The sequence below is a fragment of the Fibroporia radiculosa genome, assembly GCF_000313525.1.
Source record: "Fibroporia radiculosa TFFH 294 genomic supercontigs, scaffold5196, whole genome shotgun sequence".
NCBI classification, from domain to species: Eukaryota; Fungi; Basidiomycota; class Agaricomycetes; order Polyporales; family Fibroporiaceae; genus Fibroporia; species Fibroporia radiculosa.
This window is the reverse complement of record NW_012133419.1, coordinates 83,444-107,956: the sequence shown is the minus strand read 5'-3', so window position 1 is coordinate 107,956 and position 24,513 is coordinate 83,444. Positions and strand designations below refer to the sequence as shown.

The 24,513-nt window shown below is 48.9% G+C and overlaps 8 protein-coding genes across 8 annotated transcripts; 4 read left to right on the top strand and 4 right to left on the bottom strand.

Moving 5' to 3' along the window:
* Positions 1–104: 104 nt before the first annotated feature.
* FIBRA_05811 (uncharacterized protein) lies at positions 105–5,999 on the bottom strand (the record flags this gene model as incomplete). The annotated part of the gene is made up of 30 exons (XM_012327560.1): positions 105–139; positions 194–217; positions 273–354; positions 411–567; positions 628–785; positions 818–840; positions 876–975; positions 1,026–1,129; positions 1,182–1,196; positions 1,247–1,314; positions 1,366–1,549; positions 1,602–1,773; positions 1,830–2,335; positions 2,388–2,504; positions 2,558–2,712; positions 2,766–2,914; positions 2,965–3,160; positions 3,218–3,276; positions 3,334–3,374; positions 3,427–3,451; positions 3,505–3,672; positions 3,722–3,880; positions 3,935–3,976; positions 4,040–4,162; positions 4,214–4,709; positions 4,764–5,133; positions 5,188–5,384; positions 5,437–5,545; positions 5,603–5,624; positions 5,676–5,999. 30 exons carry the CDS (start codon positions 5,997–5,999, stop codon positions 105–107), a joined length of 4,380 nt encoding a protein of 1,459 aa, XP_012182950.1.
* Positions 6,000–6,716: 717 nt separating this feature from the next.
* Positions 6,717–8,014, top strand: FIBRA_05810 (uncharacterized protein; the record flags this gene model as incomplete). Its single annotated transcript, XM_012327559.1, has 9 exons — positions 6,717–6,830; positions 6,878–6,897; positions 6,954–7,001; positions 7,053–7,128; positions 7,186–7,360; positions 7,412–7,432; positions 7,479–7,842; positions 7,901–7,919; positions 7,982–8,014. The coding sequence occupies 9 exons, from the start codon at positions 6,717–6,719 to the stop codon at positions 8,012–8,014; spliced, it is 870 nt and encodes a 289-aa protein (XP_012182949.1).
* Positions 8,015–8,690: 676 nt separating this feature from the next.
* On the bottom strand, positions 8,691–15,497 carry FIBRA_05809 (uncharacterized protein; the record flags this gene model as incomplete). Its single annotated transcript, XM_012327558.1, has 28 exons — positions 8,691–8,921; positions 8,970–9,087; positions 9,134–9,258; positions 9,310–9,593; positions 9,648–9,853; positions 9,903–10,033; positions 10,081–10,178; positions 10,228–10,354; positions 10,404–10,479; positions 10,533–10,642; positions 10,744–10,806; positions 10,860–10,883; positions 10,934–11,146; positions 11,208–11,997; positions 12,049–12,106; positions 12,156–12,406; positions 12,458–12,590; positions 12,647–12,833; positions 12,892–13,011; positions 13,066–13,527; positions 13,583–13,690; positions 13,754–13,864; positions 13,927–14,097; positions 14,161–14,829; positions 14,879–14,959; positions 15,019–15,165; positions 15,222–15,355; positions 15,410–15,497. 28 exons carry the CDS (start codon positions 15,495–15,497, stop codon positions 8,691–8,693), a joined length of 5,316 nt encoding a protein of 1,771 aa, XP_012182948.1.
* Positions 15,498–15,823: 326 nt separating this feature from the next.
* FIBRA_05808 (uncharacterized protein) lies at positions 15,824–17,216 on the bottom strand (the record flags this gene model as incomplete). The annotated part of the gene is made up of 4 exons (XM_012327557.1): positions 15,824–16,458; positions 16,532–16,590; positions 16,644–16,806; positions 16,865–17,216. 4 exons carry the CDS (start codon positions 17,214–17,216, stop codon positions 15,824–15,826), a joined length of 1,209 nt encoding a protein of 402 aa, XP_012182947.1.
* A 1,741-nt stretch (positions 17,217–18,957) lies between these two features.
* FIBRA_05807 (uncharacterized protein) lies at positions 18,958–20,860 on the top strand (the record flags this gene model as incomplete). The annotated part of the gene is made up of 10 exons (XM_012327556.1): positions 18,958–19,029; positions 19,097–19,110; positions 19,174–19,266; positions 19,329–19,709; positions 19,764–19,838; positions 19,889–19,967; positions 20,027–20,094; positions 20,150–20,270; positions 20,331–20,556; positions 20,607–20,860. The coding sequence occupies 10 exons, from the start codon at positions 18,958–18,960 to the stop codon at positions 20,858–20,860; spliced, it is 1,383 nt and encodes a 460-aa protein (XP_012182946.1).
* A 166-nt stretch (positions 20,861–21,026) lies between these two features.
* FIBRA_05806 (uncharacterized protein) lies at positions 21,027–21,295 on the bottom strand (the record flags this gene model as incomplete). The annotated part of the gene is made up of 2 exons (XM_012327555.1): positions 21,027–21,061; positions 21,115–21,295. The coding sequence occupies 2 exons, from the start codon at positions 21,293–21,295 to the stop codon at positions 21,027–21,029; spliced, it is 216 nt and encodes a 71-aa protein (XP_012182945.1).
* Positions 21,296–21,533: 238 nt separating this feature from the next.
* On the top strand, positions 21,534–22,609 carry FIBRA_05805 (uncharacterized protein; the record flags this gene model as incomplete). Its single annotated transcript, XM_012327554.1, has 3 exons — positions 21,534–21,987; positions 22,050–22,323; positions 22,381–22,609. The coding sequence occupies 3 exons, from the start codon at positions 21,534–21,536 to the stop codon at positions 22,607–22,609; spliced, it is 957 nt and encodes a 318-aa protein (XP_012182944.1).
* A 394-nt stretch (positions 22,610–23,003) lies between these two features.
* Positions 23,004–24,122, top strand: FIBRA_05804 (uncharacterized protein; the record flags this gene model as incomplete). The annotated part of the gene is made up of 6 exons (XM_012327553.1): positions 23,004–23,167; positions 23,232–23,535; positions 23,627–23,694; positions 23,759–23,963; positions 24,010–24,033; positions 24,084–24,122. 6 exons carry the CDS (start codon positions 23,004–23,006, stop codon positions 24,120–24,122), a joined length of 804 nt encoding a protein of 267 aa, XP_012182943.1.
* Between the last annotated feature and the right edge of the window lie 391 nt (positions 24,123–24,513).

The window sequence follows — 24,513 nt, the reverse complement described above, 5'->3', positions numbered from 1 at the left end:
GGAAGCGAATATGTGATATCTAAATGATCGATGAGTGCGTATAGAGGATACGATAGTCTAAATGCAGCGGCGAAACAAAAGAGAAAAATAAAATAGAGCGGTCGTTATCGCTTGGCATATCGTAAGAAACGCGATGCAACTGAACACCACATTGTCAGTAATACGTGGAGTGAGCAAGAAGAGAAACACGTACTGATCGTCGCAATGACGTTGAAGACTGTATGTCGGCATAGTCAGCGAAGAGCGATACGGATTTATTCAATCATACATACCAAAGTAACAGAAGAAAACGAAGGCGTCTCGCCACCGATTATGGTATGAGATGTTGAGGGGCTCGAAGAACTGATCGCCAACCTGTTACGATGTCGTTATGATACAATCTTGAGCCCATTGTAGCACAGACGACGTACAGCATATTCACAGTAACGGCAGGCGGTAGTAGAATTGGGGTTGTCGAGGTACCCACCGAAAGCAGACACGAACTCGCCCGCCCACTGCTGACAAGTCTGCCCGGAGGGCGGACTGAAGATGGTAAATTCATCACTTTGACATTTAATGACTAGGCCACTGTCAAATACGACGCCATGTTCAGCGACAAAAACGGATCCGTGAGAATGGCAGACATACTGTAACTCAGTGGACAGCATGGAGCTAAGTATCCGAGTATAGGGATCTAACTGATACAGCCATGATCTGAAGAAGTTCTCAAGAGTGGGAAAGGGTATCGTGACACCGCAGAATGTGCTCAACACCACAATCATGAAGGGGTTGAACAGGGGGGCGATCTATCATATGTGAATGTCAGCCATGCACGTACAGACGGCGAAGAAATATACATGCCTGCATGCTGGGTGAAAGGGCGCCAATCAACTGACCAAAGCTCACACCGAACATCTCCACAAAGATGACAACTAGCAGCTGGAAGAATGTGCCTCCAACACCTGCTGAACCCTTACCGAAGCCCATGGGGTAAACCTTCAGTGAAGAATCAGTAAGTTGCACGCGGAAGGAAGATTCTGGCTGACCATGAGAACCCAGTAAAGGATAGCGCATAGGAGCGAATATGGGATCTCTCCTAAGAGTTGGCCAATGGCAAAAACATATGGCGAATATATGCGACTAGAAGCCTCTGATGGAAGAATCATGAGCACTCAAGTAGCATGTGCCTGACTATGACCGACCTCGAATAAAAATTCCTGACAGCGTCACATTAGAAACGATCAGCATTCAGCTCGTGAAAACTTACTTCTGTTGATAATCCACATGGGCTCCAATTGGCCCATAAGAACAGCCGGCAAGATTGTTATCCAGAAGCTATAGAAGCTTTTGAGTATCGCGAATCATACCATGCAAGTCCGAACGTACATTCCGAAAACACGGTACTGGAGATCGCGCACACTATCTCCCAGCTGGAGGAACGGCAAGGAGACGAACAAAGAAATGAACCCATGCACGAAAAGGCGACTGAAGACATAATCGGGCGACCGCCAGAGCATCAAGTTATTTCGTGTTACAACCACCTTGAGCTGGTACAGGAAGGGTGTTGCATCTAGACCGCGAGCGGTGAGAATTCACACATGCTAAACCTGGGAAACACCTACACATGGATGGTTTCTTGTCTGATTCCTGAATAGGTATGGCCTGAGCATCCCGCTTGATACGATCGATCTCAGTCCGCATATCAGTGTATTCTTGTGAGTCGTGCCAAATATCCTTCCAGTCTCGATCACCAATACGAGGTGCCAAGCCAGCACCGATGGCATCGAGCATGAACTAGCACGAAGAGTATTAACGAAGTATCTCATGAATGATCTACACATGCTACGTACCTCTGCTGGATTGACGTTGGGGGGGCATACCGCACCATGCCGAGCAAAATAGTCCCGTAATGTTTTCGAATCTTCACCGATGTCGCCGAAGTAAACGGTCTCACCTCCCCGCTCCAACAGTAGTAGCTTGTCAAATGTCTGGATTAACATGGACGACGGTTGGTGAATGGTACACAGAATTGCTTGTCCGTTATCTGCCAATTTCTTCAAAAATCGGACAAGGTTCCACGCGCTCTGACCGTCCAATCCGGAAGTGGGCTCATCCAAGAACAAGAGCGACGGCTTGCTTGCAAGCTCCACACCAATCGTCAAACGCTTGCGAGCTTCCACTCCCAGGCTAGCAACGATAGCGTCGGCCAAATCCTGCAACTCCAATACATCGATCATCTCCTCGACGTAAGCATCCTTGTCTTCTTGGGGGATGTGGTGGGGTTGTCGAAGATATGCAGAAAATCTCATAGCCTCCCTGACCGTAGCCGTGCCTTCATGCACATCCATTTGCTCGGCTGGAAGAACAATCAGACATCTTATTAATCGATTTGAGTGATTCCGACGTACCATACGCCGTTTTGCGTGCGAAGTCACTGCCGAGAGGCCGGCCATCCAATAGAAGATCACCCGCAACGACACCAATGTTCTTGCGTTGTGCAAGCACATCAAGGCAGGTGGTTTTACCTAAATTGACAGCATTGAGACGACACGAGCGCGGGCAATAGCTAGAAACATACCCGCTCCGGAAGAACCCATCAAAGCCGTCAAAGTCCCAGGTTTACAATAACCGAAGACGTCGTGAAGCAGGCGTCTTGTACCGCCAGTCACCGGTACATGATAATTGATGTTCTCCCACGTGAATGTCTTCGAATCAAACTCCATGTCGTCAGAACTATGGAGTTTTTATCAGGCCCGGCTCCCATTACACAGCTCGTAGACACAGACCTATCTTTGGAAACTTGCGCCTCGACATCAATTGTCTTCCTAGATTTAGGATCCCGGCGTGCCTTAAGCGCCTGGAGATTAGCATTACGAACTTTCGAGTCCGCAGTCTCTTTAGCAAAAACGGTAACACTCGAGGCCCCAAAATATTGCTGTACGAAAGGTCAGATGGTCAAACAATCCTCTCGATATGAATGCTTACAGGATAGTATTCCAAGAGTAACACCTGGGTGATTTGGAATAAGAAGAAGAATCCAAGTAGTACGAGGAAGTTTCGTCGCCACAGATCTGTGACCATAATCCCATAACCGATGTCGACATACGTGCGGCCGGGAATTTCGCTCTGTCCTGACGACGCGCCATACAAGGTACAAGCTTGATTTGGACCCAACGAGTTCCTGTGAGAGGTGCATTGAGAGATGTCATCTTAAACACATTGTACAACCACAACTGACGGGTATTTGTCAAGACCAGGTCCGTTATGCGGAACAATATAATTCCCATCACAGGCCAACTATTTCTATATGCTCAGCGCCGGGTATAATAAGCGTGAGATGGACCAACTACGTACGTTAATCCGCATAAATTCGTTTTCCATGCAACCAGACCAGGCTGATAACCTCGTCTGAGCAACTGGGTAGTACCGCGCCAGTGACGCACTTACCGTATGAAAGCGGGTTGATGTAGAACTGCATAGAATGTTAACACCCGGCGCGATTTGAGATAGTGAGACTTAGCGTACAATCCAGAACAACCATCGCTTCATGCTGAACACAGGTATCATATAACCTGCATACATGATCATGTTAGGCATAAAGAATGTGGCAAGCCGGAAAGCGGCATCAAAGTTAGAGCACAGGAATCCAAACGACCTAAAGAACCCTTGCATCGTGAGGAATGCCAGATACACCTATGCCAAATTCAATCGCGCGCATGAACAGAGAAAACTCAGCACGTACAAATAAGTGATACGTGAAGAAACCACCAGCAGATCTTGCCAGATTCGACATGAAGTAAATAATAACATTGTAGAGGAAAATCCGGAGGGCAGAAAAGGGCATGTCCGCTAGAGTGTTCGCTATCGCTATCGCGGCGGGGCGATACAAGCTATAACCCGTCTACATGGACATGAGCAAACTGTGAACAAGTCATGACAGTCATCCGATACATACCTGCTTCTTGAGAATAGGTCGCCCAAGCATTTGCACCGGCATCTGCACACAGATAAACATACTCATCAGCGATAATCGACGGAGATTTTACCCTGCTCCACAAACCTCTCCGAACGTGTCTAAGCAAGCCGTAAGCATACCGACGAAAATAACCGATCCCCTCGTGAAGGCACCCGCAGCGTCGGGTTGAAGGTCAAAGAATGCTCCACCAATAATTATAGCCAAGACCTAACGCTGCATGAGACGACTTACGATGTGCAGCAGGACACTCCCACTTACCGTGTACAGTGTGAAACTCGTGATGAGCTGGAACCGATCCTGGAGACGCATTCTAAATTGACGCAAGGTCAAGGCCCGAACCTGGTTAATGAAACCCTGCGTATAAGGACTCTTCTTCGAAACCCCGCGCTTCTTGTCGGCCTCTACAGCGGCACGGAACTCCTCCTGGTCCGTCTTATCCTGGTCCATCAATACCTTGTAGTCCCCAAGTAGTTTGCGCATCTCGCCTGCAAAGTCGGACTGTAGGAACGCCTGCTCGAGCTCCTCGGGAGACGACGGTACGTCTTCCTCTGACCGACCGTCAGCAAACTGACGCTCGTTGGGATCAGTGCACCCAGTTAGATAGTCAGCAGTACTCTGCCGGGGGAGCGGTCGGTACCCGAGCCCCTCGAAGTAAGCCCGGGCTGCAGACGGAGGTCCAAAATACACCTGACGGCCCTTGTCGAGGACGAGCACCTTGTCGAACAGGTCGTATATTGATTCACCGGCCTGGTATCTAAGATGCCAGTTACATTAACATGAATACATAGAGATGGACCACTAGGCTCACAAGGTGACGAAGACAGTCTGTCCAAGCACGTCTGTCATGATACGAAGCGATTTGACGAAGTCCAAGGCAGTGCTGGCGTCGAGACCACGAGTAGAGTTATCGTAGCAGAGGACATGTGCTCGAGTCGCCATCATCTCCGCAATCGACACTCGTTTCCGTTCGCCGCCAGATACTCCACGGACAAACTCGTCACCCACATAGGTATCTGCGGTGTGCGAGATATTGAGCATCTTGAGCAGCATGTTCTCAACCGAACGATTAAATTCCTTCCGCGATAAGCCAGGAAGACGGCCATTGGGTCCAGGAGTCTTCAACGATAAGGCAAAGTCCAATGTCTGAGAGACAGTCAGCGTGGAGATGTGAATGTCATCTGTTGGGTGAGTCAGAAGCTGCTCTATGGCCGCTAGACAACATGGGTACTGACCTTCTTGGTTGTAGACAACCTCACCCTTGTAGTATTTGGCCATTTCGTGCGCATCGATACCAGCGTAAAGAACATCGCCAGAAACACTAGCATATTCCCGCTTTTCATTGGCCAACGTTTTCAAGAACGTCGTGCAACCAGCTCCAGGACAACCCAAAACCAAACACATCTCACCCGGCTTAAGCAAGCCGGATTGCCTGGTAACTAGCCGTCAGCACGCACGAAAGTAATTCATAAGTTGCGACTCACTTGTGCAAAATAGTCGTGGTCGGAACCTGCTGCTCCTTGGATGGAATGATCTTCGAAAGAAGGGGCCAAAGTATCCGAAACGGAGTCAGCCAAAACTCGACCGCATCCTCTGAAAGCCCTCGTTAGTGCTAAGTACAAGGAGACGTCATTCACCTCGGCCACCTACCGCCAAATGTCTTGGCGTATATCTGCAGGACGAGTTCAGTGGCTGCATAAATTGAATTGGACAGTGAAGATACCTTATGGCCGGTTCCACCGAAGACGTCGACACGGAGGTTATCCCAGGTAACGCCGACATGTTTGTGCTTGATGCCTGCACTCTGCATAGCATCGTTGGAGCTGGAGAGATACTCGCGCAGGTCAAAGGCCTCTTCAGACGGCGCCTGCTCTATATCCTGAAAATGCTGCTTCTCACTTTTCTCGTCGGCGTGAGAAGCTAAGGAGCGGCGAGACAGAGCCCTAGAGAGCTGGTTGAAAGCCGCCTCTGCCTGAACGATATCTACATGATGAGCGTCGTACTCGGCACTGGCGAGGGTCTGATCGTCCTCGGGAGACTCAGCCATACTTAGGGTGAGAGGACGGGGAGGCTGGAGAACTCGCCTTCTGAATGGCCTACGTATATAAATGATATCCGAGGATCTTACCAAGATCTGGTTAGTGTGCCCCCCGTTCTCAGCTATTCCGATCAACCGGCAACACAAGGTGCTTACACACCCCGACTTCTTTTGACACTAGGTGGATAACGTACAGGATTCATGTATGCTATCTCAATGGATCTACTCAGGACTCCTTATAGTCGAGCGAGACGCAGCCAGCACAGCACAGCGGGACTTGTTCGATCGGCGTTGGGGACGCACAAACGCGTCTCTCTGAGTTCACTGCCGCAAGACCAACAGTGACTCCTGCGACGGTGCCGCCGCCATGATGTAGACTCAGCGTAACACGGGCCCGCATGGTAAGCGAACGAAGCGCGAGAAAACAAGAGCGGTCGCCACCTGCGTCTTTCTGTGCCACCAGTCTTGAGATCCACAGTGACTCCTGCGGGGGCGCCGCCATAATCTAGGCGATCTAGACTCAGCGCAATGCGGACGCGCGCGGCCAATATCATTACATACGGAGTCAAAGAAAATCAGAGCGCGTCGGAGCCCTCTTCACTTCCGAGGTCCGGGTCCCGGACTCGGACTCGGGCGGCCCTGTCCCGTGCCCTGTGCTGCACGTGATCTACTCGTCCTGGTGCTGGGGAACCGCTCTATGCTGCAGATCTCACTCTTGGTGCGGCCATGTATCTTTTGTCTACTCTCACATTCTGCCTATACCTCCGCCTCGCCGTAGCGCACGGTGATCATGACGCCCCTGCCTCGGGCGAGTCAATTCAACAATATGCAGAGCGACACGTATGTCATTCACTACGAGTCCATGCACACACTCACCTTGCCACTAGATGGCCAAGGAGCATCACATGTGAGTCGGTATAACTCCTGCTGAGGGTTATCGGTCTGAGGCTCTGCTTTTGGAAGTGATTCGTTTGATGCGTCCAGCTTCTTCCAGCTTCACGATTTGAACCGGTGCGTCCATTTTGTTCATTACCAAACCCTCTTCGCTTTACTGTTGCACAGAGACGGTGTTTGGGACCGCGAGGAGATTGAGGCGATCTATGGCGTCCACCACGTCTATTCGCAGAAGAAATCCAAGGTACGTTTCCGCCGCCGTTCGGTACCCTGACGTATACCGATTTCATCACGCATTTAGGACGACATTGAACACCAAAAGAAAGCCGATCACATTGTAAATACTGTTCTTGGTCGATTGGACAAGGACAAAGACGGCAAAGTGACACTGGAAGAATTTTTGAGTGTTGGGCTTGATGGTCTGCCAAACTTTGATGACTTGGGTGCTGAGGGACATCACTACGACGTGGAGAGCGGTACGTCTACTAATACAGCCATGTTTTAGTGCTATACTCATGCAGCTCCAGAGTTCTTCCTCCATCACGAAGGTCAGTACTAGCGTTGCTGCTCACTCATTGACTCACATCCTCGCAGAGGAGTTCCACTCTACGCCTGAGACGCAGACAGATGAATCGTACGTTCATCCTGAGGACATTGAGCATTTCGCCCAGCACGAAGCAATCGAACGCCAGGAGGCCGAGCGTGAAGCTCGCTTTCAGGGTATCTCCGTCGATGAAGCGCTCGCTCAGCATGAGCCACATGACAACGCACAGGCCCCAGTCAAGGCGCCAGACCAACAACAGGCAGATACAACGTCTCCCTCTGCTCCACGTGTGACGCGGAGCAAGCCTGAGATTGACGACCCCGTAGCGCGCTACTCGAGTATCAAAGCAGAGGGTCAATGGGGTGAGGGTGATGCCGGATACACGCCGCCAAAGCTGCCGTCGGATAGGCTCAAGTGCGTGTCTCCGTGTTCACCGAATTTTTCACGAACTGACTGTCCGCTGATATGCTAGGAAGAACTTGCCGTATAAGGTGCATTTATTTCGTGCACCTTTAGTACTGGTCCGAATGCTCACCGTTGTCACCGTGCACAGTACAAATTTCGGAGAACCTGGGGCGATTTCTGAGGGAATCTCATTGGCATATCCCCATGTCGGCTATTTTCTTGATGGAATGTATTTATCGGCATATCTGTTGGAGTTTGTGGTGCAGAACACTAGCGTGGGCCGGGTTGAAGATTTCTGCGATGCGAGCCTAAGGCATGCATGGCTCGCCTACAGTCGGATTATGCCGCCAGAGTGTTACTCTCTGATCTGGGCGATTGTCAATCACTATGTCAATTTCCGATTCACCGCTGGGACTTGCACGAAACGCGTGCGAAGCTTGGGCCTCGCAGACGTTGCGTTGATATCTCATTGGATGCCTCCCGGCGATCGGCTTATTGAGGTCATTCCGATTCCAGGTTCAGATCCCCGCTGCACCGGGAAATCCTGTACCCATTAGTGTTGAGATGTAGTGCGGATGACTGAAATATGGACATCGGAATATACGGGATCGCCTCGGTCAGCTAGATGTCGACCATACGGTATGACAAGCAGCGGACGAGGCGTGTCAGATACATTCGACATCAGACGACTCTAGTTATGGTACTAGTTATAGCTTGCCCAGTGACGAGCTAACCTCACACCACCCAAGTTCTGCTCAGTACCAACTGCAAAGGATCCACGAGACATTAATTACTACTACGTACAATTCTGATCATGCACTATGTCACGCTCAAGTAACCAGTGTTCACTCCCTGTGCTACCTCCCGTCAAACATGTCTTCCAGTAACCCTTGCTCGACTGCCTCCCAATCAATGTTCCCACCGCTACTGTATACACTCTCATATGATGCAATACTTGCACCCGAGAAAAACGGTATTAGGTCGCGGATACTGTCTATCTGCCGAAGAGCTCGAAGCATCGGCCGACGCATCGGTCTGCCATCCGCGACTGGCGTCGAAGGCCTACCTTGCGGACCATTTGTAGTATCCTGACACACCAGGTGAGCCGGAGACTATATACCCTATATTACCCTTACCTCTGCAATGGGTAAACTACCCGTAACCTCCGCCAGGCGATCAAGCATAGCATCTGGGAACCAGTCGTCTGGTCGATACACCGCATCAACTGTGTCCGTGATGAATATCCATTGATATCTGAACGAGGTGTCAGTGCTATTCAGCGCAGATGTAGTTAACGCACATCTGGAATTCTTCTGTTTGGAGGACTAATAAGAGGTCCAGCAGCTTGCATGCAGCAAGGATCAATCCCAACTCCTCGGAGCCATCAGACGGTAAGCTAGTCAGTGCTTGATCGAACAGGCGATACTAAGTTATTGCGTAAATATTAGCGCGAACGACGTGAAGGTAAGAACTCACGAGCTCGGTGAGTATCACTGGCCAGAAGCTTGACAAATTATGAGGGGATAATCGACATAGTAGCACTCGCACACATAGATAGACCTCGCTCTGGACAATAGGTGCAGAGACATTCCGTAGAGTATCCACCAGTTTCTCTTGAATGCTGGGCAATTGCGTCAAAAAGTGATTTTTCTCTCCAGATAACAGCGCATATGACAGTCTGCGGAGGTTCAAGGAACGCAGCAGCATTTCATATTCTCGATTGGTGAATATATTCGCCGACGGTGCGGTGGTGATTTTACCTGCATTAAAGCTCAGCAACAGTATTACATGTACGACTATCCCACAAGACTCACCAAGAAGCTCACTTAACGAAGTCTTATCTGTATCGAAAAGAGATTTGATCATAACTCGCCATTTTCCCCCTGCATCCGGAGTAGAATTGAAACACCGGTTGTCATTGAAAGCATCAGTGACTGGACCGCGCCATGCTTTGATCGCGGCGCCAATCCTGGTCATCTCTTGCAGAATGCACAAAACATTGTCTTCGACATTGAGGGGTCTCGCTGGACGTGAGTAATCTCATCATTGATATAATCAAAGTCATATACCTCGTCTTGCTCTTTAGAGTCGGACTGACGATATTGTAGACAATAGTATTGCATACAGCAAGGATCTTGTCACCCTCCGACAGGAATTTCCGCAAATTGGGTACCACACTTGATGCAATGTACAAATTAACCTATAGCAGCAATGAGCCATCATACCAAACATTCAGACTTTTCAGACCTTTTCGACTGCGTCCGTGCCATAAGAGGGCTTGACTGAGTCAGGAAGTGACGTAGAACTGGAGTTCATCTTCTCATCTAGCTTCGTGTCGGAAACAACTAGAAAGACGTTAGCCAGATTGTGTACTTGGATCTTACATTTGCTCACCTCGTGTGAGGGGCGACTCGCGTCCATTACCAGCCAATATTTCCCTTTGAGGTCTGCGGATCCACGATCCTTGGTCATATGGCCGGCTTGCTAAAGTACACAAGTCGAGAAGCTTGCTATAAGTTTCCTGGATGGGGCATTAGATAAACGTCGAACGAAAGTGGAGACGATGATACCTGAAGCTCCTTACGCAACCGGCGGTCATCTACAGAAGTCGTTTGCGACAACTTGTCAGCCAAAATTGTGAAGCACCTATAATTAATTATACAGTCAGGAGCATACGGTATTGTTGATATTCTTCGTACCGCAACGTGGAGAAAACTTGTAATCGAAACTCTCGCATCGACGCAGAAACATCCTTAGCCAACAGCACAAAACGACCCCATACCTGCGCTGCTAATGGCCCTTCGAGTCTCTGAAAATATCGCTCCAGAAAGTCAAAAATCATAAATTCAGATCTAGACGGATTGAAACAGCATTGAACAAATACCACTAGAGATTTTGAGAATGACTCACAAGTGAGGGATGATCGTCGATTTTCTGGGCCGCTCCGACAGAAAGGTCATCCGAGTCGATATGCTGTCGCAAAGCATATGAACAACGCTTTGAGCACTGGACGCCAAGATATCTACAATTTCGAATGCAGCCAAGTCCTCCTGGACAAGATGTTTGTAAGCATCCGACCGCATCAAACTATCAGACTCACCGGCGTTGCGGACTGCCAGTGTGCAACCACAGATTCTATGACCTCGGGAGCATGCGCACGAAATAAATGCTCCAATACTTTCCGACATCTGCCCCTCGTTTTTCCATAGACAGAAAACGGCCAAAGTGTCTGATTCCGTTCGCTTAGAAGATCCCACAGGGCGTACAGAACCCCGACTGCGTCGTAGAGGCTCTTGTAATCGGACATGCGGGTCTGAACAGTGTAGATTTGAGGCTTAGTACAAGCGTAATCTGAGTGCAGAATACATACTGACCTGCGGCTGCTCTTCGGGACCTGCAGACGTATCTGAGCTGAAGACATTAGACACATAGCCAAGAAGACCACTAGACTCTTGGTTGGGTTTATCGGAAGGAAGTTCGTCATCCACCGGATTGGGATCAGAGACGTGCGAGAGAGTAAGCAGTACAAGCCTCTCCAGCGCAGTGAGCAGCATTATGAAGTCCGCATCCGTGGTGATCGAAACCACGTCCCTACTCGTCAGACCGTCGGCGGATGCTTGTTGCACCTCACGGACTGATATCCGCAGCTGGCGACAGATTCCCTCGCAAAGGGGTATAATAACAGGTTGCATAGTTTCCTGGAACTGGGGAATGGTCATCAGTATGAAGTCAAGCCAATGCTGCATGACGGGTCTGTTCGTGAATCTCGATATCCCATCCAGCAATGAGGGAACAAGCAGCGAGTGGATAGCATACGATTCTGCCTTGGGTCCTTGTCCATCGCCCGTCAAGGGAGTGGTTTCTATATTTCGAGCAGGCCGGACGCTTCTGCCCTTGCTAGAAGAACCATCGAGATTTGAATGCGAGGCAGATATCACGGAATGAAGAAGATGTAGTAGTTTGTTTTGCAAGTCCAGTCGACCATCATGCACAGACGTGTAAAGCTTCCTAACGACGATCGACTCAATCGTCTGGAGTGCTGGGAAATCCACTTCTCCACGGGCCACCAGTGCTTGCAGAACATCAATGGAAAGCGATTGAGCCATCGTGTTAAATGGACCCATAGCTTCGACTAAGGTGGGCTTGGGTTCCGACTGAAGAAATCTACGATAAAATATCTGTCATCGCTCACAAGGACAAGACCAAGGTACTGACAATAAGAGTAAATGTAGCAAGACATCCATGTAGGTGGCATCCACAAAGGTAGCATCCACTACAAAGTATAAGTGCAAGATCCAGACTATCCTAGACAGTTTGCTCACCATTCTGCAGCCGCTGCAAAAGCTCAGCATAAGGCGAACGGTTCATAGCAGTCGTCCGAGCTGTTTTGCTGAACCCTTGCCCACCAAATTTGACGACGGACAATAGGGTTTCTAAGACGTGATTGATATATCGCTGGTCGAAGGGGCAATCGTACGAGAATCCCTGTAGCTGTTTTCCATCTACTTCCTTGATCGATGGCGACCGCAGTATTGAGGGAGTGAAGAGATCATGTAGGATAGGGTCAAGCACACTAAGACTGACATGAAAAATCAGGTTGAAGTAAAGTAACGCAAGTGCATACCGCAAATAAGACTTCAGACTGCACCGCATCCATGTTTCCCCAACTCGCCGGAGGGTAGGGTCTGCACTTTTCAGAGTATCGAGCACAATCATCATGGGTACCTTAAGTCTAGATCCCGGTACAATGTCGTCATCTGAATGTGAAAGAAGCTACGTTAGTTTTGTGACTTATAATGAAGGTTAGTAATACCTGTCAATCTCCAGAGCACTCCAAATTCCTCGCATGCGTCTTCAACGTTCTTCGGATCACAAGATGACAGTCGCTGGGATAGGACAGCCTCCACCTGACGACCATGGCTTATTTGATCCAGGGACCACATGAGAGAGACTACACGCGCGTGGTAGGCAGCCCAAGTCAGTCGTAGATATTTGAGAAGCTGAATAACGACAGGATAGTCAGCGGATGGGCCACCATCAGATAGTACCATGACCCACTGCATTCGTCATGATTGATACAGATTTTCGATGGTTGAGCAGTTTCGACTCTAGCACGGTTGCATTTTGTACCTTGATCGCGACAGAAACAACGGCATCCACTAAACTGAACGTAGTAGCCTGAACGAGTTAAAAACGTATTATTTTCAATACTCTAGTCTGGATATCGCTTACCTCCGCATTGAGACATTGAAGCAGATTCGATAACCATTCTGTTGAATCCCAAGCAAGTAGAACAGGAGATCCTTGCGTAAAATCTGGTCGAGTGATGAGGTCATCCAGCAGGGCCAGCGCCTGTATCAAGATATCACGATCCAGCTCCGAATTATCTGTGCTCTTGAGGAAGGAGATAGCACTGAAATTAATCAGGTCTACAAGATCCTCGAATGAAGTGGCAAAGGGAGCAGAAGTAGAATTTCTTGATCTTGCCTTTAACACAGCAGGAACACCATAGACAGCACATGCAAAGGACGATGGACCCTGGCTGGCCGAAGTCAGATATACACCGTCCGAAAAATGGGGACGATCGTGGAGACTAGTTGTATGGGGAATACGCCTCAGAATTTCCCCCTGCAACAATAGTACGGTTTGTGCCGATGTTTTGGAAAGAGGCGCACTACTATCCGACAAACGCACCTACAACAAAGCTTTGGTATTTAGCTTACAACAACAGAAGAACATGACCACCGACCAGCAACGTCTCCACAGTAGCCGTAAACACGATAGGTAAATGAACGGTCTCAATCTCTTGGTCTTGTCCATGAAACGTGGTGAGTATATATTTCACCATACTTAATCCCTGACGATGCAGTGAGAATCAGATGGCGTATCCTAAATTCAATGCAGCAATTAGGCAAATCACCTCAGAATTAGAAGACTCCGAGATGAGATCATGATACACGGATGAAAACAATATCTTCCATAAAATATGGGGTTCAACGGCCTCGTATAACGTATGAGCAGTCATGTTCATCTAGTACACAAATAATATATTAGCAGAACAGCAATAGATATAAATGGTCAAAAAAAACCAACGTCATCGCCAACATCAAGTCCAGATTCAAGTGCTTTCCTGATGGCTTTGAAGGCATCATATATCAGCACCTCTGTAAGCAGCGACCCAATCTCCCATTTATCCAGAAGGGATATGAAGATTTTGAAGGGACGAGAGGGTGAGTAGTCAATAGAAGGGTTGAACATCTCTTCCTGGAGAAAATACACATTAAGATGGATCAGTGTCGCGCCTACCGAAAGGTGTAGGATAGTTACTCGGAGCGATGAGCGCAGTAGCTCAAGTGCGTTGGCTCTTAAGTATTCGATTTGACGCTGATTGTTCTCCTCTGGGCCGAGCAACCACGAGTAGAGGCGGCGGTTCAGGGATAAATCACGTCTCAGGACAACACTGGACGATGCCCGCATAAGAATGACACGATCCTCAGGCTGAGCATATCCCACGGCAGTTCCGTCTAGTCGGAGAGATTGCAGCAGAAGATCAAGAGCACTTCTCCGAACAAGCAAATCTTCGTCTTCGAGAGCAGAAGAAAAGGCCCGTATCATTAAGCCGACGTCACGACCTACAATGAAAGTGATATCTGCCGTCCACCTGTATGAGTCAAATCTCTGGCATCTCAAACGCAACTCAATGTCTATCGCCTTACCTTCATTTGCCTTCAGAGTTGGTAATCGGCGGGAGAGGAAATTGAGTGATGTTCCTCGTGCAGAAGGTGTTGTGAGCATCACAAGCCAAATGTTTTGAAAGAAAAATGACTGCGAAACAGCGCCAGATATACGATCCAGCAAACCCAAAACCTTATCGAAGTACTCGCCAGTGTCTTCCTCCAGGCCTGGAAGCAAGGCAAGAATAAAGGATTTCATGATGGGGCGTAAATCCACCTGCAAAGGGAGATAGTAGGTGTCGAAGAGATTCAGCAAGGTCGGCTAGCCAAAGTATTAATATAGTTTCGCTTCCAGAATAATCATATTATACCTTGACGGATGTCGCAGCGTATTCGAAAAAGGGGAATAAGCCAGAAGACCACAGCGCTAGATCCCGGTGTAGTCCCTCCGTCTGCAAGCATAAATCAAACTGCGTAAGATCTTATAAGTTGATAATGCAATTCAACATACGCCAAGCACTGCAAATACGTGGGAATATACATCCAATGCTCGTTGGTGGACACCAGTTGGTAACGCAGGATTGAGACATTGAGAGAGACGTTTTGCGACAATCAGTTTCCGAGGTATCTCTTTAAATTGCGTATATGCTTCAAATGTCTTCGTATTGCTCGAGAGTAAGGCAACATTTGAACGATGATCAAAATCATACTCACCTTCAATAGCTGCTTCAAGAATGAAATGAAGTCCGCCCACTCATGCACACTGTCAAAGGAATTCAGGCACTTCTCCACTTGTTGCGCATATTTTTTGTATTTGGGATCGGACGCATATGCGGGAGGAGTTGACACTACTCTCAGACACAGTTTAATGATACATCTGACATATAGATTTCGCCACCGACCACGTTCATGCCCACGCAAAGACGACCATGGGGAACCCTTGTTGATAGGTTGCGGAACCACAATATTGGCGGCGGAGTTGGCACTCATGAAAGAATAACACGACCGCAGAATAGAAGGAGTGCGCAACTAACTAGACGCTGCTGAGCATGTCATGGATCACAAGGAGCTCGTGCCAGTGCAACAGTTCGCCGCAACGCGCAAACACGTGAAGCAGTTGCGCGAAGGGCCTTCGAATTCGGCCTACAGGAAAACAGGCCTGCTGAGACTTACGTTAGTGTCTAATCATTGTTACGCGCACACATAGGAAGGGCACTGCTAGGACGATCCATAGCGTGTAGGCTAAAGATACAAATTGAGCTTCGGTATACCATAATTACATCGACACTAAAAGCAAGGGCAAATGCGCCCGGGTATTATACGGCTGATGTGGATACGACGGAAGCCTCTGCTGCGACCAACGCACTACCTCGCCTCTTAACGGAATGCGCAGATGCGCTCTCAGGCACCGCCGAGTCTGCACGAGAAGCAGGAACAGTACTGGACGGTGTTCCATCAATCTTTGTGACCTTTGTCTTAGCACCTCGTCCAGACGGTGCAGCAGAAAGGGCGGCGAGTTTCGGTGGGTAAGTAATGCCTGCCGCAGCTAATGCTGCAGCCGACGCGTGTTCTCGTTCGGTGGCCAACTGAGCTGCCTGAACAAGCGCTTGCGACGCAGCAACCTGAGCGGACGCGAACTCAGACTCCTTCTCCCCTGCCCAAGTCCTTGTGAACCACCGACCACCGGCTATGCCGCGCACCTCACGGTTTACCTGACGCCAACGTCGCACTGGTTTGCCACTTTTGTCGAGAGGCATGACGGGTGCAAATCCAGTACCAATTTTAGGAGGGGGTTGCACAGGAAACGGCTTCGATGGAAGAGGGTAGACAGGAAGCGGGACGCCGTCTAGCCCACCCTCCTCCGCTGGAACTACCGGTGCCATAGACGGGATAGGAATATCGGGCTCTGGTGTACGTTCTTCATGTGGCATCGGCGAGGAAGCTGCAGTTCCTGGGTATGCTTGTCAATGTTTTAAACATACTGTTAGCACATAATCCATCGCCAAGAACAAATTAGTATTCACCTTCGCTGATAACGCTCTCCGCATCATCTCTTTGTACGATGATACCCGTCTTAGCTGTTCTGAATGCAGAAATGGTTATCTTAATGTTGAAGCAAAGAGAATACCGATTCACTTAGAGGGTTTTCTTTTGATGGCTCGCTGTGCTGTGACAGCTTTGCCAGCTCCTCCCCTCTTTTTGGTTATGGTCTGAGTGACTAAAGGCGTGCTGCTACCCGCAATAGATACATCCAGTATTTCGCCATGTGGACTCAGCGTTGTTGCCGGCGTCGTCAACTCTGAAAGGTGGCACATTCAAAAGACGATTCGACACGGGCGACCGGACACTATACTTACCCGCTCTTCCTGCTACCTTTCGCCGACCCCCTCTTCCCCTCCCACCACGTTTGGAGGGCGATCCTCGTGAAGTTAGTGATGGGACAATAGGTATAACAGGAGTGGGAATGGGTTGAGAGACGTCGTCGTCGTCATCATCATCAATGAGCTGGTCCTCTTCCTCGTCTTCTTCATCTTCTTCGTCTTCGCTCCTTCCCCGAACCTCTTTGCGGGTAGAAGAGCCAGATCGCTTGCCTTCATTTACAAGTAATTTGACCCGGAATTTTGAAGTGCGCGCTGGTTGTGGCTCTGGGGTCTCCTCTTCACGCAATGTAGATATTTGGGGAGCATCCATATCCACGTCTTCGTTCATACTAGAGAAGTGAATGTTACTACGAACAAGCGGTTCAGTGCGGTCGTCGGGTGATGGATCGTAGGTTATCCAAGGAGAGACGCGAAACATGTCCTTACTTTCAGCATAACCGACGCTCTAGTCCGAATTTTGCGGGCGCTGCCCATGTGGTCGTGGCGCAATAGGCGGTCGTGACTGTCAAGGCGAAATATTCGTAGAATCTGGTGGGTTTTTGTAAACAAAGGCTCGGTTTTTCAAAGCCGTTGTAAAATTATGTCATGGCCAGCAGGGCTTCCTCCTCCAAGCCGCAGTCTGGCGTGACTTACTATGTATATACTTAAGTCAACTTGCTCAAACATCAATCAAAGCATCGGTCGGTAACTTCATATATAAGTTCAGTAAGTATTAAGTGGAGTCCCGTGATCGCGGATTATGTCAGCATCTCCTTTGGTATCTAAGCTAATGACTTACAGCGCAACGCCATAACATAGTACATACTGCTGTTCTCTGCGTTCCTCTGATCTGTGTCGGAGATAATTGTCATTGTAGGCTTATTCTCAATCCACGAGACGGTTAACACATGTTTTTATACTAGGGTTGACATCCACGATTCTCTGACTGCGACCCGGACTGTTGGGCAAGTAATCCCATGGCATCTTCAACAGTCAACGTACGGCTGCGTGTTTTCAAAATTATATGTGGTTCAACGATCTCACTTATGCTTGTAATGGATTGTAGGTTGTTCGATATACAGCTTTATTGACAGGTGTTTTCTACGGCGTTGCGCATCGCCGGACATTACAGAAGGCTCACGATGGGGAGAGACAGCATCATGCTATACTTGAGCGGGAGCACCTGATTGCACAAGCCAAGGAGGCATGGAAGAGAAAGCAGGAGATTACTCAAGACGGTGGTGAGTGTGCCAGCCATTATTTTCCGTGGCCGGGGCTATCCGACGCTTTCGCTGGCCGGAACGTCACAGACGCTGATGGTGGTGTGACCTCAGTAGTTACAGATCCTGAAGACCCAAGATTTGACCTGGAAAAGTTATTTGCGAAGTGGGAAAACGATTCGTGATTGAATAGACGTATCTGTGAACTCCTTCTTATATAGAGGACTTACAATGATACTGCGGCGGACATTTGCACGAGACGGGGCCTCTCCATGCACTGAGCCTGTGCTGCGCGCATGCGAGTACGGGTCCTTAATCACCTTTGCGCGCATCCGCTCGTTACGCTGTATTCTGTGATATGATTCTGTCAATAATTAGACTTAATGGTCAGACGTGTCTGACCTTTCAGACTGTTCATCTTGCAAGTGCACTGTTGGCGAGCCTCAGGTATTCTGGGCGGTAAGCTCGCTCATCGATCCGGTAAGCACTTTTAAATAGGGCAATAAGTGGCCATTTTCCTGGGTATGTCAAGCATTGGTTCAAAATACTGATGGCCTCAAGTCAGTACATATGATAATTCATTAACTTTCGTTGACTGCACCCCAAATAAATTCAACAATGGCAGCGCGCTCGGCCACGTGCGTGTGACGAGCTCACCTGTCGGTAGACGCGTTCAGTAACACAGACCATAACGCGTCGCCGCGCCGAGTTCGCAGTAAGCTGAACAAAACTTGTGGCCGACACCCGGCCCCAGCTCCTTGACATTATCATCTACGTGGGGCTGCTAGTACCCTTTCTCCCACCACATACTACTCGTTTATTATCCTGGATTAGGTATTTACATACGTCTGTTTTGCTAAAAGACGAACCATGAAGCCTTCAATGCAAGAAGAGGTGGAGGATGACCTTGCAGCTGAAGAAGAGAATAAGCTTATCAACGAGGTAATCGACTAGTCTTTTTGTGCGTCTTATCGACCTAAACCAGTATGTGTCACATCTCTATCTGCAGGAATATAAGACTTGGTATGGAGTCGCCTATTGCATACTGAAACCCGACACAAGAGCTGATTGGACTGCTATGTGTAGGAAGAAGAACGCGCCATATCTTTATGATGTTCTCATCACCCATGCTCTTGAGTGGCCAAGTCTAACGTGTCAATGGTTCCCTGACACTGAGTTGTATGTTCCATTTTGTCTTTTCAGTGTACACTTAGAGTATAGCTGCGTAGTCCCCACGACAGTTCGTATGAAGGCCATCGAGTCCTTCTCGGGACACACACTTCCGGACAAGCCCAAGACTACCTACAGATAGCGACAGTTCAGCTTCCCGATCAAGATAGCAACTCCTCTGGGGGTCTCGACCGCTGGGGCTACGATGATGAGCGCGGCGAATTGGGCGGTCATACGATTCCTCAGCAACCCCGCGTTCAAATAATTCAAAAGATCAACCATGCGGGAGAAGTCAATCGCGCGCGATGCATGCCGCAGAATCCAGACTTAATTGCGACGAAGGCTGTTTCTGGCGAGGTGTTCGTTTTCAATCGAACCAGACATCCAAGTGAGCCTGAACGGGGGGGGATATGTAAGCCAGATATCCGGCTTGTGGGTCAACACAAAGAGGGGTATGTACAAATAACTTATCCGCTTTTGTGGCAACAATTATTCACCGAAGTTAGATTCGGTTTAGCATGGAACACTGTCCAGGAGGGTAACATTCTCGGAGCCTCGGAAGATATGACTGTATGCTACTGGTAAGGTATGACACATTCTATTTACGGCTTCTCGTCAATCGTGTGCCTAGGGACATACATGCGTACACGAAAGCTAGGACTACCATCGAACCGCTAGTAGTCTTCAAAGGCCATACATCTGTCGTCGGCGTACGTTACGAAGAGTTCGAAATTTCCACATGGGACAATTGACGAGGTGCTCAATGTAGGATGTGGACTGGAATAGCCAGAAGGGCGACGTGTTTGCAAGTGTAGGTGACGACAAGATGCTCATGATGTTTGTCATTTTCCTTCTCTGTATCATTACGACTTGTCCTAATCTCATCTTACAGTTGGGACAAGCGGGTATCAGCGGAACCGACCACCAAGATACAAGCACACGACCGAGAGATCTTGACTGTTGCATTCAGTCCTTCCACGGACTATTTGCTGCTCACAGGCAGTGCGGATCATGTAAGCAAAACATAGTTTAGATGGCGAGGCAGTTTTTCATGTCCTACTAAATTTTCGTAGACAATTGCCCTACATGATATGCGATTGCCTACCAAGCGTTTGCATACCTTTGAATCCCACACTGATGAAGTTCTACACGTTGCATGGTCACCACAAAATCCCACTGTATTTGCTTCCGCTTCCAGCGACAGGAGAATCAATGTTTGGGACCTATCTCAGATAGGTGTTGAGCAAACACCCGATGATCAAGAGGATGGCCCACCGGAGCTCATGTTCATTCACGGAGGTACGCGATGCGTAGTCAAACCTCAGTCAAAGTAATGACTCAATCTTTAGGACACACCTCACGTCCTACCGACTTCTGTTGGGCTCCTGGGAGAGACAACAATTGGACGGTAGCAAGCACGTCAGAGGACAACGTTGTCATGGTCTGGCAACCAACAATGCATGTGTGGGCCGCAGAGCAGGTTAGAATACATGTCGAAGAGCTCGAGGAACCCATGGAAGGTGTTGAAAGTGCTGCTGATAGTATCTCTGAACCTTCCGGGGACGGGCAAGCGGGAGCAAAAAATGACAATAGTGAGAAGTAACGGACAGTCCATGCTACGTTGGTTCGGGTCGGTTCCATGTATATTGCTGTTGATAGGATTAATGTGCTAATGAGAATGGTGTCTGTTGTACAACTCGCGCATAATTCCGCGAAAATCCCTACCCATCCTCAAAATATGACCCTCCTTCAGACGTCATAGACCACGATCAGAGGAACATAAGCCGGAGGAATTCAAGTATCACTTGGGTGGTAATCAACGAGCAGTATGTATGAACAGGCGCTAGGTATACATACCTCCACCTATAACGACAAAGATGATTGCGCCAAGGGCCCAAAGGCTCAGAGGGCTCCGTTTGGTGAGCAGCTCCTGGCGAGACGGTTTTGTTGGCTTCTTGCCCATCCGAGCCTTCTCGGCGAACTGAGCATTCCGATGGCGCAACTCAAACTCAGTAGGCTGTTGGGAGAGCTCTCGCATCAGTATCCTTTACATCTGGTATAAAGAGATATTGTAAACAAACCATGCTCGCGTTATGATTCAAGTTAAGGAGAGACTGGGCTGAGCTGAAGGTATGCTCAGGTTGGCACGATGAATGAAACGACATGTCGCCACGTTCGATCAATTCGGTGATTTGTTCATGTGTGTGCCTATGTACCAAGGGCTTGTGTTCCAAACAACCACCGCTTGAACCTGTCGGAGACCCGGGAGCGACAACATGGGCAAAGGCGGCAAGAAGACATCTCTGAAGACCGCCCTTTCTACTCAGCAGTCCAGGCTCAAACAGAAGGCTGTCCTTGCTGCGCGGGCTGCGGAAAAGTCGAAGAAAGCGAAAAGCAGGAACAAGGCAGTCCCTCCGCATTATACGATCCCGTTCAAGCCTACAGACCAGATTCTACTGATTGGAGAAGGCAATTTTTCATTCGTTCACGCGTTGGCGTTGAATCCTCCGCCATCTTTAGAATTTCTCCCTGCGCCGAACATAACCGCTACTGCCTATGATAGCGAGCAGGAATGCTACGCGAAGTATCCTGACGCTGCGAAGATTGTCCACTCATTGAGAGAGAAAGATGTTGAGGTCATCTTCAGTGTGGATGCCACGAAACTCGAAAGCCATCCTGGTCTCAAAGGCCGGAGATGGGACAAGATTGTTTGGAATTTCCCTCATGCAGGTGAGTCAGAGCTTTGATCCAAGCCATCAATCAGGAGGTGAACTTCACAAGTCTCCTATTAGGCCGAGGAATTACGGATCAGGATAGAAATATCCTCTCGAATCAAACGTTGATACTGGAATTCTTGCGCTCTGCTGCGAACCTTCTTGTTACTGGGCCAGTTCCCGCTATTCACTATTCTCGTAAGGGGAAGCAGAAAGCGGACGCAGAAAACGACGAGCTTGACGGAAACGACCCCGGAGAAGATATGCTTGCAGATGAGCTGATTGACGAAAGCACCAAAGTCCGTGGATCCATTCTCATAACTTTGCGAAACGTTGCACCGTACACCTTGTGGTACGCTCCGTGTGACACTATAATGAGTTCATTGAGATTCTTATGTGGTCCATTCAGGGATCTGCCCAATCTTGCGAAGAAACCTCCGCCGCCCAAATCAACTCAGGACAAGCTCTACCCTCGATACATGCAGCTACGATCTTTTGCTTTCCAACGAAGTGTTTGGAAGGGATACGGACATCGCATGACGAAGGGTGAACGAGCGCATGGACAGGGCAAGACGGGTGAAGGAGGAGAGGATCGTACCTGGGAATTCTGTTTGCAAGGTCTCATGAGCGAAACCTGAACGAGTTTTAATGATCGAATATTGTCTTTTTTGAGCCGTCTGCGACGAAGCTGCGAACATTCAAACACTCAAAGTGGCTCGCTGCCCGCACAAACCCTAACCATAGCCTCCCACGGATGCACGTTTCCCCACACTCGTGATCGCGCGATCAGATGCAATCTCACGGTGGTCGGACTGAGGTGGCGATGTCGTGCTCTAGGCTGGAGCCTCGAGTCACTTACTTGTTAACTGGCTCATCTCTAAGGCTTTGAGAATGAACAAACCGATGCAGTCAAACACGGGGATTCTCTCTCCGCCGCCCCACTCCGAAGAAATAAAAGTTTCATTTCCACAGGAACATGTCATGCTCCTAGCCTTCAACCGTCCCAGAGCACTCAACGCCTTGACTCCCACTATGGAGGGAGATATCAGCAAGGTTTTACATTGGTTCGATAATGAGCCGAGCTTGTGGTTTGTACTCACATCTTCTGTTCACGGAGACAGCCATTTAAGCTACACTAGGGTTGTGGTCATCACAGGCGAAGGGCGCATGTTCTGTGCGGGTGCGGACTTGATTGCGTATGCTCCTCTTATACTGCGTATTATGTTCGCAAATCCCATTGACACTTGACAATCCACGTAGATGGAACAAGCGCTCAGAAGCTGGATTACTGGGTGACGAAGGTGAAAGCATCATATCCGATACCGACGGATTTGGGTCTATCTCTCGCCGCTACAGTTCTTCCAAGCCGATGATTGCGGCGGTGAACGGCGGCGCGTATGGCGGGGGAATGGAGCTCATTATGAACTGCGATCTGGTAATTGCTGGTGAAAATGCAAAATTTGCTTTCCCGGAGGTAAAGCGCGGCGTTGTCGCTATTCAGGGCGGTATGCGGTCCTACTTACTCTGGAATATTGATCACTTGATTGGCACCACGTCAAACCTTGTAGGAATGCCAAGATTTGCTAGGATAGCTGGTCACCAGGCGAGCTTATTGCATTCGCGCTGTCTTTCCACCTCTGACGGCGAATAGACAGCTCGCTAGTGAGCTGCTTCTTTTGGGTAGAACCATTACCGCAACAGAGGCAGCCATTCGTTTTGGGTTGTTAGTCGTCAATGTTTCTTCTTTCATTGCCTTCAATCCAGGCTTACTGATCGTCTTGATACAGCATTAACCAGGTTGTCCCAGATGATCAAGTCCTTCAGACTGCACTACATTGGGCCGCCGATATCAACGCCAACTCGCCCGATGCGGTACAGAGCACCAAACGTGCTCTGCTACTGGCCAATCGTATCGCTAGCGTGGAGGATGTTGTTGTGGCTCATGCACGTTCGAAGGAGACCATACGACAACAGACAAGCACAAACATCAAAGTAAGAGATAACCCGAGACTTGAAATTCAGCTGACTTGTCATACAGGAAGGTCTGAAAGCCTTCACAGAGGTGGGTAGGGTATGTCTACGAAGAATGTCAATTGATAACGCGGTGAACAGAAAAGGAGACCTGTTTGGACCAATCCAGCAAAGTTGTAATTGGCGTACTTTTCATGTGTCACAATCTCGCTGTGGGTTGTAGCTGCGTGCTTCATCAAAAGGTTAACGTAGTACTATGTGAATGTCCTGTTCGCAGCTGTTGACACCATGTTATCTATGTTGCGCAACATTTGCATATCGTTACCGGTACATCGCATACACAGTGACACTATTTACATAGCGACGTCCCGGACATCGCTATGTAGGGGCTGCTGAGCGCTGATCCTCGGATTTGGGAGCGCACTTTTTTTATTTATTTATTTTTTTAAAAAAATCCCTTTATTGTCCGCGAGGGCCGAGCCCTATATAGACAGTAAGTACGTTGTTTGTGTTCGTGTTCGCTGAACTGTATCGTCGCAGAGGCATCCCGGGAGGGAGCGCCGCGACTTGC